Source organism: Cyanistes caeruleus, chromosome 19 (assembly GCF_971803275.1).
Source record: "Cyanistes caeruleus chromosome 19, bCyaCae1.hap1.1, whole genome shotgun sequence".
NCBI lineage: Eukaryota > Metazoa > Chordata > Aves > Passeriformes > Paridae > Cyanistes > Cyanistes caeruleus.
This window is the reverse complement of record NC_141719.1, coordinates 9,688,317-9,704,493: the sequence shown is the minus strand read 5'-3', so window position 1 is coordinate 9,704,493 and position 16,177 is coordinate 9,688,317. Positions and strand designations below refer to the sequence as shown.

At 51.6% G+C, this 16,177-nt stretch overlaps 1 protein-coding gene and 1 long non-coding RNA gene across 2 annotated transcripts; one reads left to right on the top strand and one right to left on the bottom strand.

The window, feature by feature from the left end:
* Nucleotides 1-445: 445 nt before the first annotated feature.
* KCNJ2 (potassium inwardly rectifying channel subfamily J member 2) lies at nucleotides 446-10,574 on the bottom strand. Its single transcript, XM_023938853.2, has 2 exons — nucleotides 10,421-10,574; nucleotides 446-5,721 (listed from the first exon to the last, which is right to left on the bottom strand). Exon 2 carries the CDS (start codon nucleotides 5,503-5,505, stop codon nucleotides 4,222-4,224), a length of 1,284 nt encoding a protein of 427 aa, XP_023794621.1. The 5' UTR covers nucleotides 5,506-5,721; nucleotides 10,421-10,574; the 3' UTR covers nucleotides 446-4,221.
* Nucleotides 9,393-10,167, top strand: LOC111937457 (uncharacterized). Its single transcript, XR_002868637.2, has 2 exons — nucleotides 9,393-9,656; nucleotides 9,910-10,167. It is a non-coding gene; the product is annotated as an uncharacterized LOC111937457 (long non-coding RNA).
* Nucleotides 10,575-16,177: the final 5,603 nt, after the last annotated feature.

The following is a 16,177-nucleotide window of genomic DNA, read 5'->3' as shown; positions in this document are numbered from 1 at the left end:
AACACCTTTCAATAAGGAGATGTTCCAGGCAGACACAAAACGCGGGGATTTCAAGATGACTTTTGCTGCCTGATTTTTTTAATCCCTTCCCAAACCCTCCAGTGCTGTTTGCTGATGCTCTGGGTGCTTTCATCCCCCACCCCTTCCTGCTTCGGAGCCCACTGGAGGCAAGGCATGAGCTGGGGCTCTGCAGCCCCAGGTGTGACCTCCAGAAAGGTCCTGAGTTCGCCTGGGGCAGATTTTCCTCTGGTACAAACCTCGGTTTAGTGTTTTCCCCTGGGAAATAAGGGTGGGATCACCTTTCCCTCCTGCCTTTTGTCGAGCTGTCTGTTCCTCAAGTGCTCAGACAACCATAAACTCAGCTCCAGACCCCCTCCAGACCCACCTCCCTCCTCCTCCTCCACACACAGGCAGCACACACCCAGCTCATCCTCAACGTTTGGGGTTTTGTTTTGTTTTTTTAATTATTTATTTAGAAATAATAAAATAAGACATAATATATAAAAATCTGTACAATCCACAATTTGTGCAGTACATTAGGAAGACTTCGATACAAAAAGGCTGCAAACAGGAAAATAGTCATGGACAACTGTCGGATGCCGAGATTGTTCGTCTTACAAGAGCTGCAGGCCAAAAAAAAGTCCTTAAAAAATCAGCTTCTGATGGGCTGTGGGGTGGCAGCTAGGCAGCACCTTCTACTTCACAATGTGGTGAGCAGCCAGAAGGAAAGACATTACAGTACTTCTCAGTTTCACCTCGTAATCCATCGTGAGAGAGAAAACCTACCAGGACAAATTAAATATCGCAGCCCTTTGTCTTTCTCCGAGGGTTTCTGCTAACGCAGGAGTGTCCCACGGCTGGGAGAGGGTAATTAAAGCCAGCTAATGAGGGAGGATTCCTACCCCGGCAGCTTAACCCAGGACAACTCGCAGGGAAGAGTCGGAGGGAGGGAAGCATCCCCACCTGCCTCTGCTCCTGTCACTGTACACAGAATTATGGGTCAGACAATGTGTCTCATTCAAGTATTTTCAGGGAAGGGCAGAAATAACATATTCCCCCCCAGCCCCTAAGCAAAAAACAGGATAAAAACTTCCGTGCGAGCCGGGAGAGCCAATTTATCCTGGATAAAGAGGCTGAACCGAGGCCTGGGGGAGGCTCTGGGTAGGGCTCCATCAGCTTAAAACGTTTAAAGTTTAAAGTTTAAAGTTCAATGTCAGCATTAGCTTGGCCCAGGATGGATGGGAACTGAAGGAAAGCTGTCAGTCACTGCTTAGTCCTTAAAAATAACATTTTTTTTTCAAATATTCCTCCAATTTGCTGCTGAGAAAGCCAAAATTGATGAAGCAATTTCAATTGAAGAGCAAAAAGGCTCTTCCCAGCAGCTTCCCAGAGCCAGGGCTGAAATGTGGGATTTCCCTGGCCAAAGACAAAGGGTTGTGAAAGAAAGAACAAGCAGAGATTAGCAATGGATTACACCTCAACACACCCCCCTGGACACGGCTCTGGGAGCTCTGCAAAAACACCAGTAACTAGAACGTGTTCTCAAATGAAAAGTCCATGCTTAAAAAATAAATAAAGAGAAGTTCAGAGCATTAGGAATCCTATAAGGCTTGCAAGTAATTTGCTAAAAATCATGCTAACCTGTAGCATCTAGTCCTAGCGAGCCGAGACTGCTGAGCTGAATTGATACTTTTTTTTGTGGCCTTTTCACTGTCTTCTCCTCGTCCTCCTTTACAGACTTCTATTTACATTTGGCTTTAAATATGAAAATACTTGATAAACTTTATAAAATGTACAATTTTTAAAAATATTTCTGAAAAACCGACTTGAAAAACAAAACAAACAAACAAGAAAAAAAAATAAAATAAAACAAACCCAAAACCTCTGCACCAGAAATGTTAAAGGGGAGGGGATTTTAACTCTCTGGATTTCTTGTGTGTCAAAGAAATGCGACGAATCCTGAATTTTCCATCCCCCCCGTCTCTCATCTCTCCCTCAAAAATCTCAAGTATCATTTGGTGGGAGCACTGTGCACCTGGGGGATGCTGATCTGAGATCAGGTCCCCTTTCTCCTGCTCAGCCTCCCTTTCCCCGTTGTGTTTTCGTGCCCCCTCTGTGTCACTGAATACTCTTTGGTTTGGTTTTTCTCCTTTCGCAAGAACATCACCGGCAGCAGCACCAGCAGCACCCCGCTGTCTCCACCGCAAGAAACTGCAACCAGACCGCCTTTAAACGTCCACCCTTCCCTTCCTTCTCCATCCTCCCACCCCAGAAACAGCCTCAGCACTTGCACTTCATCCTCTGCCCTCTCCAGGAGCCAAATCTGTGTTTACCACATGGAATTCCCCCAGTTCCCGCCCTGCCCGCTGCAGATAGCATCTTTATCAGAAAGCAGTTCATTGCAGGCATTTCTTCTGCCAGGCAGGGGCCAGAGGCCTGCACAGATCTCCGTGTGCAGAAGACACCAGACCTAGAACAAGCTGTTTTTTAATGGCATACAGTGATCCAATACTGCAAGAGTCGTCCGGGACTGCCACCCCCCGAGAGCAGGGGCCAAGCACAGCTTTGCTGTCTCCTTGAGCTTAGAGGCACAGAGAATTTAAAGCCTTCTGGGTGAAGGAGCCAAAATGCCACCAGAGCTTTGCTGAAGGTGACAAAACCCGCTCGGTGGCGAGTGGAGGGCGAGTGTCACTCGCTGAGCACCCGGCTGGGCTTTGCTGGGGAGGGAGGCAGGAGATGAAGCTCCCTTTGCAGCCTCATCCTCCCCAAGGAACCCCTCTCTCCACCAGATGGAAATCCACCTTCCTCACACCCTGCCCTGCTGAAGAGAAGCGTCTCGCACAAAGCGCTGCCGTCCCTCCGCCACTCCCGAGCGCTGCCGAGGCCCTTTCCTCCTCTTCCTCCCTCCTCAAAAAACTCCTCCTGGGGACTTCTCTGCTGCTTGGCTCATCCGTGGCCAAACTCCAGCAGCCCCTGGCATCAGCCAGCAGCTCCACGGTGTGTCCATGGCACAGGTTCAGGGAAAGCTCCTCCGCTCAGAGCTGAGGGGCTGGGGCAGGCCAGGGAGAAACACGCAGGTGATGCTGGTTTGCTTCCCCCAGCTGAGCTTTTTCCCCCTACAAGAAAAGAGGGATTTTATTCCCCTCACAGAAGAACAGGGGGAAAGAGGAGGAGGCCCAGCTCACTTTAGATCCGAGCCTTAAGCCTTTAGAATAAGGTGCAAAATAAAGGTCTTTGAAAGAAAAGGAAAAAAAAAAAAAAAAAGAAAAAAGTCAAAACCAAAAAAGTGTCTGAGGTTTGAATTTTTTTTTTTTTGTTTAAAGCAGCCTGTTTCTTTTTTTTCTTTTTTTTTCTTTTTTTTTTTTAAATAAACTCCACTGTGCAAAACTGTGCATTTTCTTTGGTATCCACTTAGGTAGTTTAACGTAGTACTTTTTCCTATGTATACATATCTTTTGTCTCGTTTTTCCTTTAAACAGAGAATAAAATTCTCCCCCCCAAAAAAATCATAATTTTGCTGGAGGCTACTGATTGGCCTGATATTACATAATGCCCCTTATGTAATTGGAAAGAGAGAAATTGATTCTAGCTATCAACTACTGGCCTCAAAAGGAGTTTAAACTTTCTGGCAACATTGGCCTCTCTGATCACGAGCTTTTCAACCCAAAAAGTTCAACACTGACTTTTTTTTTTTTTTTTCTTTTTAAATTACACAAGAGAAAATAAAAACTACACTGCAACAAAAATAACCATTTGTGTTCATGTAGTTAGCAGCAGCTTTTTAAAAAATAATTATAATAATAATAATAAGGCAGATTCTTGCCTTTGTTATGCCATTAAAAACATTCTTGTTCCCTAGAGAGAAGCATTCTGGAAAAAGTTGAAAAAAAAAAATAATAATAACCCAACCAAAGCTTGCCTGCAAGTTCAAGTTTTGTAAAAAAATATATACATAATTTATTCTACAACATATGTGCCTTCTGTTCATACTTAGACATGTTTAGTGCTTTGTGTTTAGAGTTCATTTCCTGTCGTCCCTTCTCTGAGGACAGCCCTAAAACCAGCCTGGGTTCCTCGGGTCTGCTGCCTTCACGCCACTCTTCCACAGTACCGTTGTCTGCAAACTCTTCTGGGCCAACTTCTCAGGTCAACGAGCCCTTGCCCGACGGACACGGTGGGGATTTTGCCTTCCAGCCACGCGGGAGAGGCAGAGCCTGCCAGTCATATCTCCGACTCCCGCCGCAGCGGCCGCGGCTCCAGGGGCACCCCCGCCTGGTTGTGGTGCTCCATGTCCGGGTGGGTGTCCGTGCTCATGCTCTCAGGCACCCCCGTGTCGATCTCGTCCTCCTCCTTGCTGCTGAGGGCCACCTCGTTCTCGTAGCAGAAGGAGTTGGCGTTGGAGAGGATGTATTTCTTCTCCGCTAAGTCCCTGGCACTGCAGATGGGTGTGTTGGGCACTTCGTACGTTTTGTGGAACCTCGAGTAGTCCACTTTGTAGTAGTTCTTCTCCTCGAAGAGCACGGGCTCGTAGCGGTGGCCCCAGAGGATCTCGTTGGCCAGATATGAGCTACGGCACTGGGTGGTCATGGCGGTGGCCTCCACCATGCCCTCTAAGATGACCACGATCTCGAAGTCAGCATTGTCCATGTCCTGTTTGCTCAGGTCATACAAAGGGCTGTCCTCGTCGATCTCGTGCACTATTGTAATGGGGGAGACCAGGAAGATGCGGTCGATGCCGCTGTCAAAGCCCACGTTGATGTCGATTTGATCCAGGGGGATGTACTCCCCTTCCGACGTGATCCTGGATTTCAGGAGCTGCGCCCGCACGTGCGCCTCCACCAAGTGGCTTTTCCTCAGGTTCCCCACGCGCCACATCAGGCACAGCTTCCCATCCCTCATGGCCACCACGGCATTGTGGCTGAAGACCAGAGTTTCGTTCCTCTTTTTTGGCTTAGCCATCTTTGCCATGACGGCACCAATGATGAAGGCATCAATGATGCAGCCCACGATGGACTGGAAGACCACCATGAACACGGCGATGGGACACTCGTCGGTGACACACCTGAAGCCGTAGCCGATCGTGGTCTGGGTCTCGATGGAGAACAGGAAGGCTGCGGTGAAGCTGCTCACCTGAGACACGCAAGGCTTGCTGCTCTCTTGGTTCTCCAGATCCCCGTGCAACAGCGCAATCAACCAAAACACACAGCCAAAAAAAAGCCAGGAGAGGATGAAGGTCAGGCAGAAGATCACGAGCATCCACCTCCAGCGGATGTCCACGCACGTGGTGAAGATATCGGCCAGGTAGCGCTGCCCCTTCTCGCCCACGTTGATGAACTGGACGTTGCAGTGTCCGTCCTTCTTGACGAAGCGGCTCCGGCACTGCTGCCGGGTGTGGACCTTGCCCTTGCCGTTGCCGAAGCCGTTGGCCACGGCCATGGTGGACAGCTTCATGCCGTCCTCCTCCGAAGACACGATGCTGTAGCGGTTGGTTCGCACGCTGCCCATCACTACTGCCGGGGACTGAGGTGCTTCTGCTTTAGAAAACAGTCTGAGTTTCTGCAAAACCCTTTGGAGAAACAGTTTTGAAAGTTCTACAGGAACACACACACACGGAAAAACCGGGCAGAGGCCGGAGTCCCCAGAAGCCCTCGGACCGACCAAGGACAGTCTGCTGGCATGCAGGGTGAGCTCAGCAAGCCACCGTCATAGAGAGGGCATGGTCTGCAAGAGAAAGAGAAATGGCACTTTAGATCCTGGAGGAAAAGCATGAGGAATCGAGGAAAACGACACCTGTGGACCCGCAGGAAGTTTCCTCTTTCTTAATAACATTTTCAGCAGTGCTCAATGTTGGCAGCTGTGCGTGGACAGGGGTCACACATCGTGACTGCGAGGAAGGAATTGCCCTTCCCGAAGGAAAGCGCTGAGGGGATCGTGTCACACCAGTCTGAACAATATTGGCTTTAAAGCTGGGCACGCAAAGGATCTCTCTGCTATTTATAACCATGAGTTCTGCTTCTTTTGAAAGAAACAATTCCCTTTAACATCCTTCTGTTCAAACACAAATACTGAAGTGGTTTGTAGCAACTTGTGATGTGTCTCTTGGACCATCTGACCCGTGACAAAGCAGGGAGAGAGCAAAGGGGAAGGTAGAGACAGGGAAGTGATTCCATGAAATTAAAGCACATACAATTGTTTTAATTAAGCTAAAAGAAGGAGTTTTGTATTCTCAGCAAATTTCACTGGTGCAGTTGCTTCTCTCTAACTCCATAAACTCATCGGGATTTCTGTAGTTTTTACGCTCAAGTTTGGCCTAAGTTGTACGTAAAAATGAAACCTTTTAAACTTCTCATCTGCTCCTGCTACAGCCACCAGTAAAAGGCAGCAGAATCAATTGAGTGCCTTCCTAACACCTTTAGGAGTGAGAGAGGAGCCCGAGGCAGCCCTTTCCATCTCCAGCGGGTGACGGTCCCGAGAGACCCGAGGGTCTGAAACGTCACCAACCAAGACTCGGCAGAAAGGCTACAAAACTCTGTTCCTGAGGGGAGAAGCCACCAAAAACTTGTTTCAGGGAGGTCTGGCTGAGACCCAGGTCTAGCTTTTAACAAGTGCGTCATCCATTAAGTCATGTACTGCATATCAGGAAATGGAATTGAAATACTGCAGAGGAGAAGGGATGCATTAAAGCAACTGCTCCAGCCACACATGGCCCACGGAGGGAATAAAGCTAAAGCTGGCTGGAGAGGAATGTCTGCTGTCCCTTTGGCACGGCATGGGAGGCTCCAGAACCATTTACAGTAGCAGGGGATTCAATCACGGTGCTCTTCCTAAATTAATGTTATCAAAACTCATCGGAGTTTGTCCAAAAGCCAACAAAACCACAGCCACCGTGGAGCACAACCCCTGCCCGGCAGGACCTCTGCTCTTCCTCTGACTGGAATTTGACAACAGCTGGAGATGAGATGTTATCTCCTTTCCCAACAACAGCAGCCCCCAAAGCCCTGCCGAGGTGCTCCAAAAACTTGAGCGGTTCCAAACAACTCCGCAAAACCCTCCCACATCCTCCAGCCACATTACAAAGGCTTGAGCTCAGCAAACACTTGTTAGGAAAAGAGCAGGTGACAAACAGCAACATCACCAGCTCTGTGCAGGCTGCTTTTCCCTCCAGGATCTCCTCAGGGTTTACTTTCACCTCCTCTTTTCCCCTCGCTCCTGTTTGTTGTGCAAGAAAGTGTCCCGCTGCCTCCCTGCCAAGATTAGTCATCTGTGACTTCAGCTCAGACAAGACATTTTGGCAGCTCTTGGCGGGTTCTGTAATGCCCGTTTGAGTGCAGCTCTCAGCACTGAACTCTTCTGGTGGAGCTTACTCTGGGCATTTACTCTTACTTTTACAGCTGTCGTGCCTCCAGTGTGTAAGAATCCACTCTTTTGCCCCCTTACACCTTTTTGTTTGCGGGTTTTCTCATTCCCGTCAGGATATCGTGCTCAAAAATACAAAAGAATTCTTTTAATGCTCACTTAAATGATTTGTTTTGGCCAAAACCCCACTTTTATTAGAAACCTGAGCACGGCAGGGAAGTGAAATTACTGTTAATACATCCCACATTAAAAAAAACTTCTTGAAAAGCCATTGCACTGCTCTGCAAATCGATCACTCCCATAAACCACATCCTATAATCACAGTCATGTTCGACTTCCACGGTCAAAGCCTGTTTTGTTCCAAGCTGATGGAAACACACAGCCTAGGAAACAGTTTATTCTAAAGTTTGTTTATTTTCCTTTTCTTTCCCGGATTTTAGAGGGGAACTTGTGTTGGAGGGGAAGATGTAACATTTAAAGTGTTTGAATACACAGCTTCGCCCACAAAAGTCTGAACCTGAGGACACTTGTTTGAATTCCACAGATCCCTGAAATCCTAAAGCCAACATCCTGTGGCTGCATTTAGAAGTTTGGGACCCGAATTTGTCATGTCCCTCCCCTGGAAGACTGAGCACCTCTTCCCTCCTGTCCCGTGCCCGGATCCCTCCTCGCTGGCAGTGCTGTGGGAGTGGAGCTGCACCCCCCTTTGGTTCCAGGGACCCCCAAAGCTGGGGGTGAGCCTGGGGACAGCTTTGCAGCCTGCTGGAAATGCACAAAGCTCTGGCACACCCCAGGGCGGCAGAGCTCTCTGCCTGCTTTTCCAGCACAAAGTGCCTCTCGTCCTGCGAGTGCTCGGAGCGGGGAGCAGGATGGGATGGGTGGGATGGGAGAAGGATGGGATGGGTGGGATGGGAGCAGGAGCAGCACCATGCACAGGGATCAGCCAGAGGGGCTGATCTCGCTCCTGCTCGTGGAAATACAGGTCCTGTGAAATGCCCTGTGGATCCACTGGCTGCCCCAGCACCTGCTCCGTGCTCACCCTGACCCTCACAACCACTTCCACCAGAGGTTCCCCCAAAAAACCCAGGAACAAAGCAGCAGGAAAACCTAATGCTACTTCTTATGGTGCCAATCCACCTGCTGCTCAAAGGCTGGACAACGCTGCTGCCCCTCACTCCACCCCAGCATCAGCTGCTGGTGGCACCAAAAATTCCAGGCTGGTGTGGGAGCAGCCCTGCAATCCTCACTGGGCAAAGGGACTCAGCACCACCAACCCACCCCAGTATTTGCCTAACTGGGCACAGTGCAGGGCAGCCAGACACAGAGCTGTAAATTCAATCATCACCAGGTGTGTTGTTATGATTAATATTATTATTATTATTAATCCAGGTGACCTTTCCTCCTGGAAGGAAGGACAAGCAACACAGTTTGGAATCAGCAGCAGTGGCAGGGACACGGGATTACTGGGAAGGGACGAGATGGGATGGGAGAGCCTGGCTGGCTGTGCTGCGAGGAGATGCTTGGAGGAGGGGGGAAGATGGGGCTGTGCTGCATCTGCAGCATTTCTGAGCCAGCATTTGGGGAAATGCCACCGTGAGGAGCCCAAAGCTTCACCCTGAGCATCCCCCTGCAGACCTGCCCTGGGGAAGGACGCTCACATCGCAAGGCGCAGCAGGAGGGGATTTGTGCAAAGGTTAAAGACTGAGGGACAACTCCGGAGTGCAGAGGAGCAGGGGAGGGGTAGAGAGGAGCAGCAGGGAGCGCTTGGAGCTGTTATTCCCCGGCTGACGCCACCGAGCCCTGCGGAGCGAGCCGGGCACATGTTGCCAAGAGAGCACCAGCACCACCTCAGCCAAGCGCCCTCCCTGCTGCCCTCGGAAAGCAGAACAAAGCAGCTTCTGGCCCCAGCCAAGCCTGTTCCCACATTCCTGCTCCCTCGCTGCCGGGCACGGCCACCCCTGAAACCTTTCTCCTTAAAAGTCATTCCCCAGGGCTCCTCCGCTGCTCCGGGCACGACTCAAGTTACACGGAGCGGCGAGCTTCAGGAGAAGGATCTGACCTTCAGGGACAGGCAGAGGGGGGGAGAAAAAAATGCAAAAAGAGCACATGATGCAGGGAAATGGGTGCGAAGAAATAGGAGAAAGGGAAGGACAAGTGGCGCTCGCATCTGCTGTCCTGCCAAGGAGACGGGCTCGGGGTATTTGTAGCTGGTGACAAAATAACTCCGAGAGGAGCAGCCATCACCAGGGGGTGTACGCGGCGCACCGGCTGCGAGGATGGAAAAGCAAACAAGTGTAAAGGTAAGGCTGAGCCACGGAGACAAGTGCGGGGTGGGGACAGAGCCGCGGGTCCGGCTCAAGCCAGGCCAGCGGCACCTGCGGGTCCCCAGCGGTCCCCGACCCCCCAAATCCATCTGCCTTTGCTTATCAGTATTTTTTTCCTTTCACTGTCATGAGCTAAGCTGAAACAATACAGCTCTTCGCTGCCTCCACGGATGGTTTTTTTATTATTATTATTTTATTTTTATTTTGCTGCTTCCCATTTTTTTGGCAGGATGGTCAAAAACACAGGAGCCTTCCCGTTCGATGAATGAAGAAGCTACAGGTTCATTTCACAGCTCTCTCAACCATCCCGGACGCTCAAACCGAGTGCCGAGACCCGCCGCTTCTGCCTTCCCTCCGTGCAGGGAACAACAGGCGAGAAGGAGGAGAAGGGATGGGATGGAGCGGTGCGCTCCGTGCGAACTTCCAGCCCTTCCCCAGGATAAAATATCCCGAGGGTGGGGGAAAAAATAAAAAAAAAAAGGAGGGGGAGCAGCTGGTGCATGGAAAGTTATGAGCACAAACAGATGCTGGAAGCAGATGCTCGGGCGCTCCAGCCATACCTATCGAATTATTTTCGGCGCTGAGAATAGCTCCGTGAGAAACGCAGGAGTTCCCCCTCTTCTCCGAGCCGCAGGCAGCGGCCGCTTTATCGCGGGGGTATCGCGACAGCGCGCGCGCCGCGCATCGCCTCCGCTCCTCGGGGAGGCGGGGAGAGACGGGGGCAAGGAGGCGATTCTTACCTGCGGCGGCCGCTGGGGAGGTGCCGGCGCGGAGAAGGGGTAAGATCCGTGGCGAGGCCGTGCCCGGTGCCCGCTCGGCTCGCACTGCGCTCCCGCCCGCCCGCGGCCCCTTTTTGCGGGCGGCCATGGTACCTTTAATACGGGCCCGCCGGACACGCCCCCCGCGCGCCAGCAGCCAATCACAGCACGGGGCGGGGCCCGGGGGGCGGGGCCTAGGAGGGACCGGGAGCGGCGGGGATGGAGCGGAGCCGGGATAGAGCCGGGATAGAGCCGGGATAGAGCCGGGATAGAACCGGGATAGAGCCGGGATGGAGCCGGGATGGAGCCGGGATAGAGCCGGGATGGAGCCGGGATAGAGCCGGGATAGAGCCGGGATAGAGCCGGGATGGAGCCGGGATAGAGCCGGGATGGAGCCGGGATAGAGCCGGGATAGAGCCGGGATAGAGCGGGGATGGAGCCGGGATAGAGCCGGGATAGAGCCGGGATAGAACCGGGATAGAGCCGGGATGGAGTGAGGAGAGAGTGGGAACGGAGCGGGGATGCTCCGGGAACTGAGCGGGGATGGAGCCGGGATGGAACGAGGATGGAGCGGGAACGAAGCGGGGATGGAGCGGGAACGGAGCGGGGATGGAGCGGGGATGCTCCGGGAAAGGAGCGGGGATGGAGCAGGAACGGAGCGGGGATGGAGCGGGGATGGAGCGGGGATGCTCCGGGAAAGGAGCGAGGATGGAGCGGGAACCGAGCGGGGATGGATCCGGGATGGAGGGGGGATGCTCCGGGAAAGGAGCGAGGATGGAGCGGGAACCGAGCGGGGATGGATCCGGGATGGAGCGGGGATGCTCCGGGAAAGGAGCGGGGATGGAGCGGGGACCGAGCGGGGATGCTGCGGAGCGGTACGCGGAGCCGGAGCTCCCGCTGCCAGGAGGAACCCGGGAAAAGGCTTTGGGTTCCCCGGTCCCCGCTGCGGGGGCTCCTCGGCTTCCCGGTGCGGAGGATCCCGGGAGAAAGCGCCGGGTCCGGGATCCCGGGATCCCCGGTGCGGGAGGTCCCCAGGTTCCCGGTGCGGACGGTCCCGGGAGAAGGCGCCGGATCCCTGGATCCCCGTGCGGAGGGTCACCCCCGGTCCCCGGTGCAGAGGGGGCCCGGAGAAGGCTCCAGGTCCGCGGGTTCCCGGTGCGGACGGTCCCGGGAGGAGCGGCGGAGGGAGCGGGGGCGGCCGCGCTCTCTCGGCTCGGCGGGGAGGCAGCGGCGCTGCGGGTTCGTTCCCCGGCTCCGGGACGCTTCGGTTGCGCCCTCGGGCACCCGACACCTGCCGCCGGCATCCCCCAGCCTCCCTCGGCAGGAATAAAGGCTTTTTCGGGACTTCCCGGGGAGTTTGGGATGGTCCCGTGTGGGAGCTGGCTGCCCGCTCGCTCCCGTTCCCGGGTTTAGGGCTGATGTCCGAGGCCCCGGGCGGTGAGAAAAAATACCGGAGACACAAAAGTTTCGTTTCTTTTGTCCCTTTCTTTATTTTGTCGAAGGGAAATGCTAAGGTGCAGGGTGTCCCATCCCAAACTGCCGAGCCTCGCAGGCACGAGCAGCCAGGCAAGCACAACACCGCCCCTAAACCGAAAATCCTTCTCCTTAACGAAACGGAACATCCCTTCCAAAACAAAACTTTGATCCCCGGGCTAAGATCTTTTGGAGCAAGGCAAGGACGAGCCTGGCTGCAGTGCGTGGGATCCACGGCTTTGTTCCCTGAGTCACCTGTGGCAGCTCGGCCAGGCTTGAAATATGCAGAAATCCAAAGGATTTTTAACAGCTTGTCCTCCCTACGGTGGACGTGGCCTAAGACAAAGAAAACAGGGATGAAATGCCTGGCCGGGAGCCTTGCAGGAACAAAAACAGCCTTGTAAGCACAGCCTGAAGTTTGGCAAGCTCCAGCTCTGATGGACAGTGCAGGGGTGTTGGGTTCCAGGGCAGGTGTCGGCAGCAGGACACTGTCCCTGCCCTCGGGAAGGGACAACAGCTGAAATCCAGCCCTGGTGCCCTGGAGAAATAAAGTGGCTGCTGAATGCAGGGGGGCAGAGCACCCCAGGCTTTAGGAATTGCCACGAACACCTTGAATTGCAGCCAGCACTGCGACAGCAGCCCCTGAAACACCCAAAAATGAGTGCTGGGGGTGCTCCCGGGAAAGGCAGCGGGAACCAGCAGCAGGTCAGCCTGGAGCTGCTGAGGGGTCGGCCTCCAGAGAGCTTCTTACAATGTCCAGAGCAGACTGTAAATAAGATTTCTTACTTTCCACAGCAATGCCAGTGCCTGCAGTCTCTCCTCGTTGCTTAAACTCTCCTCCTCCTCCTCCTCATTAGTTTGCTAAGTTTCCGAGTGTGCCACGAGCTGCCTTTGAACACTCGGTGGAAGATCTTCGCCCAAATGCTCTCTGCTGGGGCAGAGGCTCCAGGAACAGCCTCCCCAGGCTGCTGCTGCTCCATCCCACCCAGTGCCGTGCCTGGCACCGGCCCTGTTTGCCGAGCTCCCCGCATCCCCAGCGAGGAAGTGCCGCTGTTATTGTTGCAGCAATAAACACAACGGCCGAGGGCAGCTGGTTCACAAAGCGCCACATTTGTGAGTGCAGGAGGAGCAGAACTGGCGTGCTGGGGAGGGGGAAGCAGAGACAAGTGCTTCTGAGAGTTGGGCAATCTGGCGAGTTGGGCAATCAACGCTGTTTGTGAGTTGTTCTTTCGTTTGTAAGGGGAAGAGAAGTCCAAAACTCGCAAGTGACGGATCTGGAAAGCAAAAATCTATAAAAGGGGATGGCAGCAATTCGTTTATCGATTTAGTGAGAGGAAGATAATGGAATCCACAGGATCTGAAAGATATGGGCACAGCTCATGTACCTGTATCCGAGAAAAAACATCCCTCGTGTTTCTCAATTTGTGCACGTCCCATGAACGGCTAAAACAGCAACACTTTGTAGTATTTCCAAATCTATGTGTCAGTGAAATAAAGAGCTGTGACCAGCTCCTGCTAAGAGATGCTCTGCTGGGGGGTGGCTGCAGCAATTCCCTGTGCAAAATCCCCAAGATATTCCAGATTGCAGCCCGGCTTTGGAGCCTCTTACTCAGCCTTTACTCATGCAAAGCGGCTGATAAAAAATACAGCCCTACTACAGATTTATCTGCCCAGATGAGTAAGGCTTACTCAGCCATTCAGCATTTCACACGAGGCAGGGGAGAGCAGATACATCACCAGTTTCACAGCTTGCTCAAAGTCAGGGCAGCTCTGCCCAGAAAGCTCTTCTCCGAACGAAATATCGATTCTAAACCTATTGCACACGTAATGAAAACCATAACGGGGCCCTCTGCCTGGGCTCCAGCGAGAGAAGCCCTTCCAAACTTCCAAACAGGGAAGCTGAAGTTACAAGAGAAGTTTCTAAAAAACCCTTTCCTGTTGCAACAAGCCAGGACAAAGAGGGTGAGACAGCTGAAAACTTAACCCTCAGCGCTGAGCAAGGGGTTCCTTTTCCTTCTCTCCATGAATACTTTTGCAATCTGGCATAGCCTTGCCTCAGAAATCTCTCACTGAAATATCAGGAAAGTGGTCAAATATCAGAAATGGTCATGGGCTGAGAGATTTTTCAAGGCAGGACCCTTTATCTGCAGGAGAAATGGTACCAGGGGAGAGGAAGAACATTGGAGAATTTTTCTCCCCTTTTGCTGTCGCAGTTCTGCCCTCGGTTGTCACTGCAGCCACCCCTGTCCCTCAGGGGGATCCTGCAGATTCCCCCTGGAAGGAAATTCGGGAGTTGTGTTGCAGGCCCAGACCTTGGAGCAGAGTTTTCAGCCCCTGTCTCACTCCACAGGAGACGTTATGAAATTGCTTTTTCTGTCTTGGCGCTGAAAGGACCTAATTATCAGATTGCATTAGTCCTCATCTCTTCAAGTGGCCAAATCTGCTTTGGTTCTCAAGGATTTTATTGCCAGCTGAAAATGGCTTAATTGTATTGTACTTGCAAAGAAAACACGGGCTGGGGGAATCAAAGCTTTCCACAAGAGGAGAAGAAATGCCATAAATAACACGCTGGGCTTTTATTTTTTTGGGTCTCACCATTTCCATGCATGTAAACTGTCATGAGTGTGCCTTTCTTCCCTAACCATGAAGTCAACTGGAAAAAATTCCTCAGGAAAAGGTGGTTTCCCCATTCCCAGTAACCTCCTGGGGTTTAGGCATTAACTGGATCTTTATAGGTCTAATGCTGGGATCTCCAAGGGAAAATGAACCCACGCTGGTAAGAGAAGGAATGGGGAAAGCCAATGAAAATTCCACAAAACTTGCACGTTTGATAAGACTTGAGAGAGCAAATAAATAAATTTGAAAGCAAATGGGATCTACAGATGTGCTCGATAAAAATGGGTTTGTCCATGGGAGGGATGAAACTGGACAGAGGAAATTGGATTTAGGTTTTATGTACCTGAGAAAATGGAACTCATAACCTCCCTCAGCCACATTTGTTTCCTTAACCATGTTTTGTGTTCAAAATCTTCACTTAATATTTCAGTTAGGCTTTAGTTAGGCTTATCTTAAAAGCAAATCACCAGGCAGTCACTGTATTTTGGGGGGAAAAAAATAAATATATTCTCAGTCCTTGCTGCTGCAGGAGGGGGATGTGGGGATCAAGGTGAGGAAATCTTGAAATACTGAATTCCAAACAGAAATCCACTTCTAGCAGGAGCTGTACCTAACTCCCAGTCCAACAGCAACTCCCAGATTCTGCCAAGGAAAACTCCTTTCCAACGCTGTGTTCCGTGTGGCTCGGTTCTCACCAAATTAAGGCGCCTAATTTAAAGCATCTTCAGTTCCCAGCTGAACTTTCAGACCCAATAAAAGGTGGTGTTGGGAAAAAGGGAGCTCTGAGCTCTCACTGCAGGGTCAAAGGCCTTCAAACGATCAGGAAATGTTCATCTGATATTTAATGTACACCTGGCACATTCCATATTTTCCCCAAGCAGGCAGGTCCAGCACCATTCAGGGATCCAGGATTGTGGATAACCTCCCAGAAATGCAGTAAATGCATCTGGCATTGATTGTGACACAGCAAAATTCCATGGTTTTCCTTCTCAAACCATCAGCTGGGGCACTTTGTGCTCAAAGACAGAAGTGGGGAGATGTTTCCAGATTAATGAATTTTCAGATTAAAGGGAATGAATTTTCAGATTAATGAGAGGAAATTTTCAGATTAATGAGAAGGAATTTTCAGATTAATGAGGAGGAATTTTCAGATTAATGGGAGCAAATTTCCAGGTTAATGAGAAGGAATTTTCAGATTAATGAGGAGAAATTAGTGTGAGTGATCAAAGTGACCAAGCACACTCCTAAAGCTAAGATCTTCCTGTTAATCCCCCAGCTGATCTCCCACAGCTCCCATTCTTTGGATATCTGCAAGGAAAGGGAGTTAATGGTTAAATAAAACTGGCCAGAGTGGTGAGAACATGCTTATGGGGATGTTGACAATTCCTGGAAGGAAAAGGGTTAAGAGCCAGCAGCTCACACACACACAAGTGTGGGACTGCACTTTCATTCTCCCCCTTGCAGCTCCAGCTGTTCAGTGCCAGCTTTTCCAAAACTGGGATGGGCACAGCGAGCTGAGGAGATCTTGGTGTTCCTCTGGTTTTAAACCTCAGCTCGTGGAGCTTGCCCGTGAGCAGGGGGCTCCCAAGGACTTCCATCATTTTTTTAGTGGTCCCTGCTGCAGGCAGTCATAGGATCAGAGTCATAAAA

Coding starts and splice junctions, on each gene's coding strand:
- KCNJ2 (XM_023938853.2), bottom strand. CDS start 5,505: ATGGGCAGCGTGCGAACCAACCGCTACAGCATCGTGTCTTCGGAGGAG.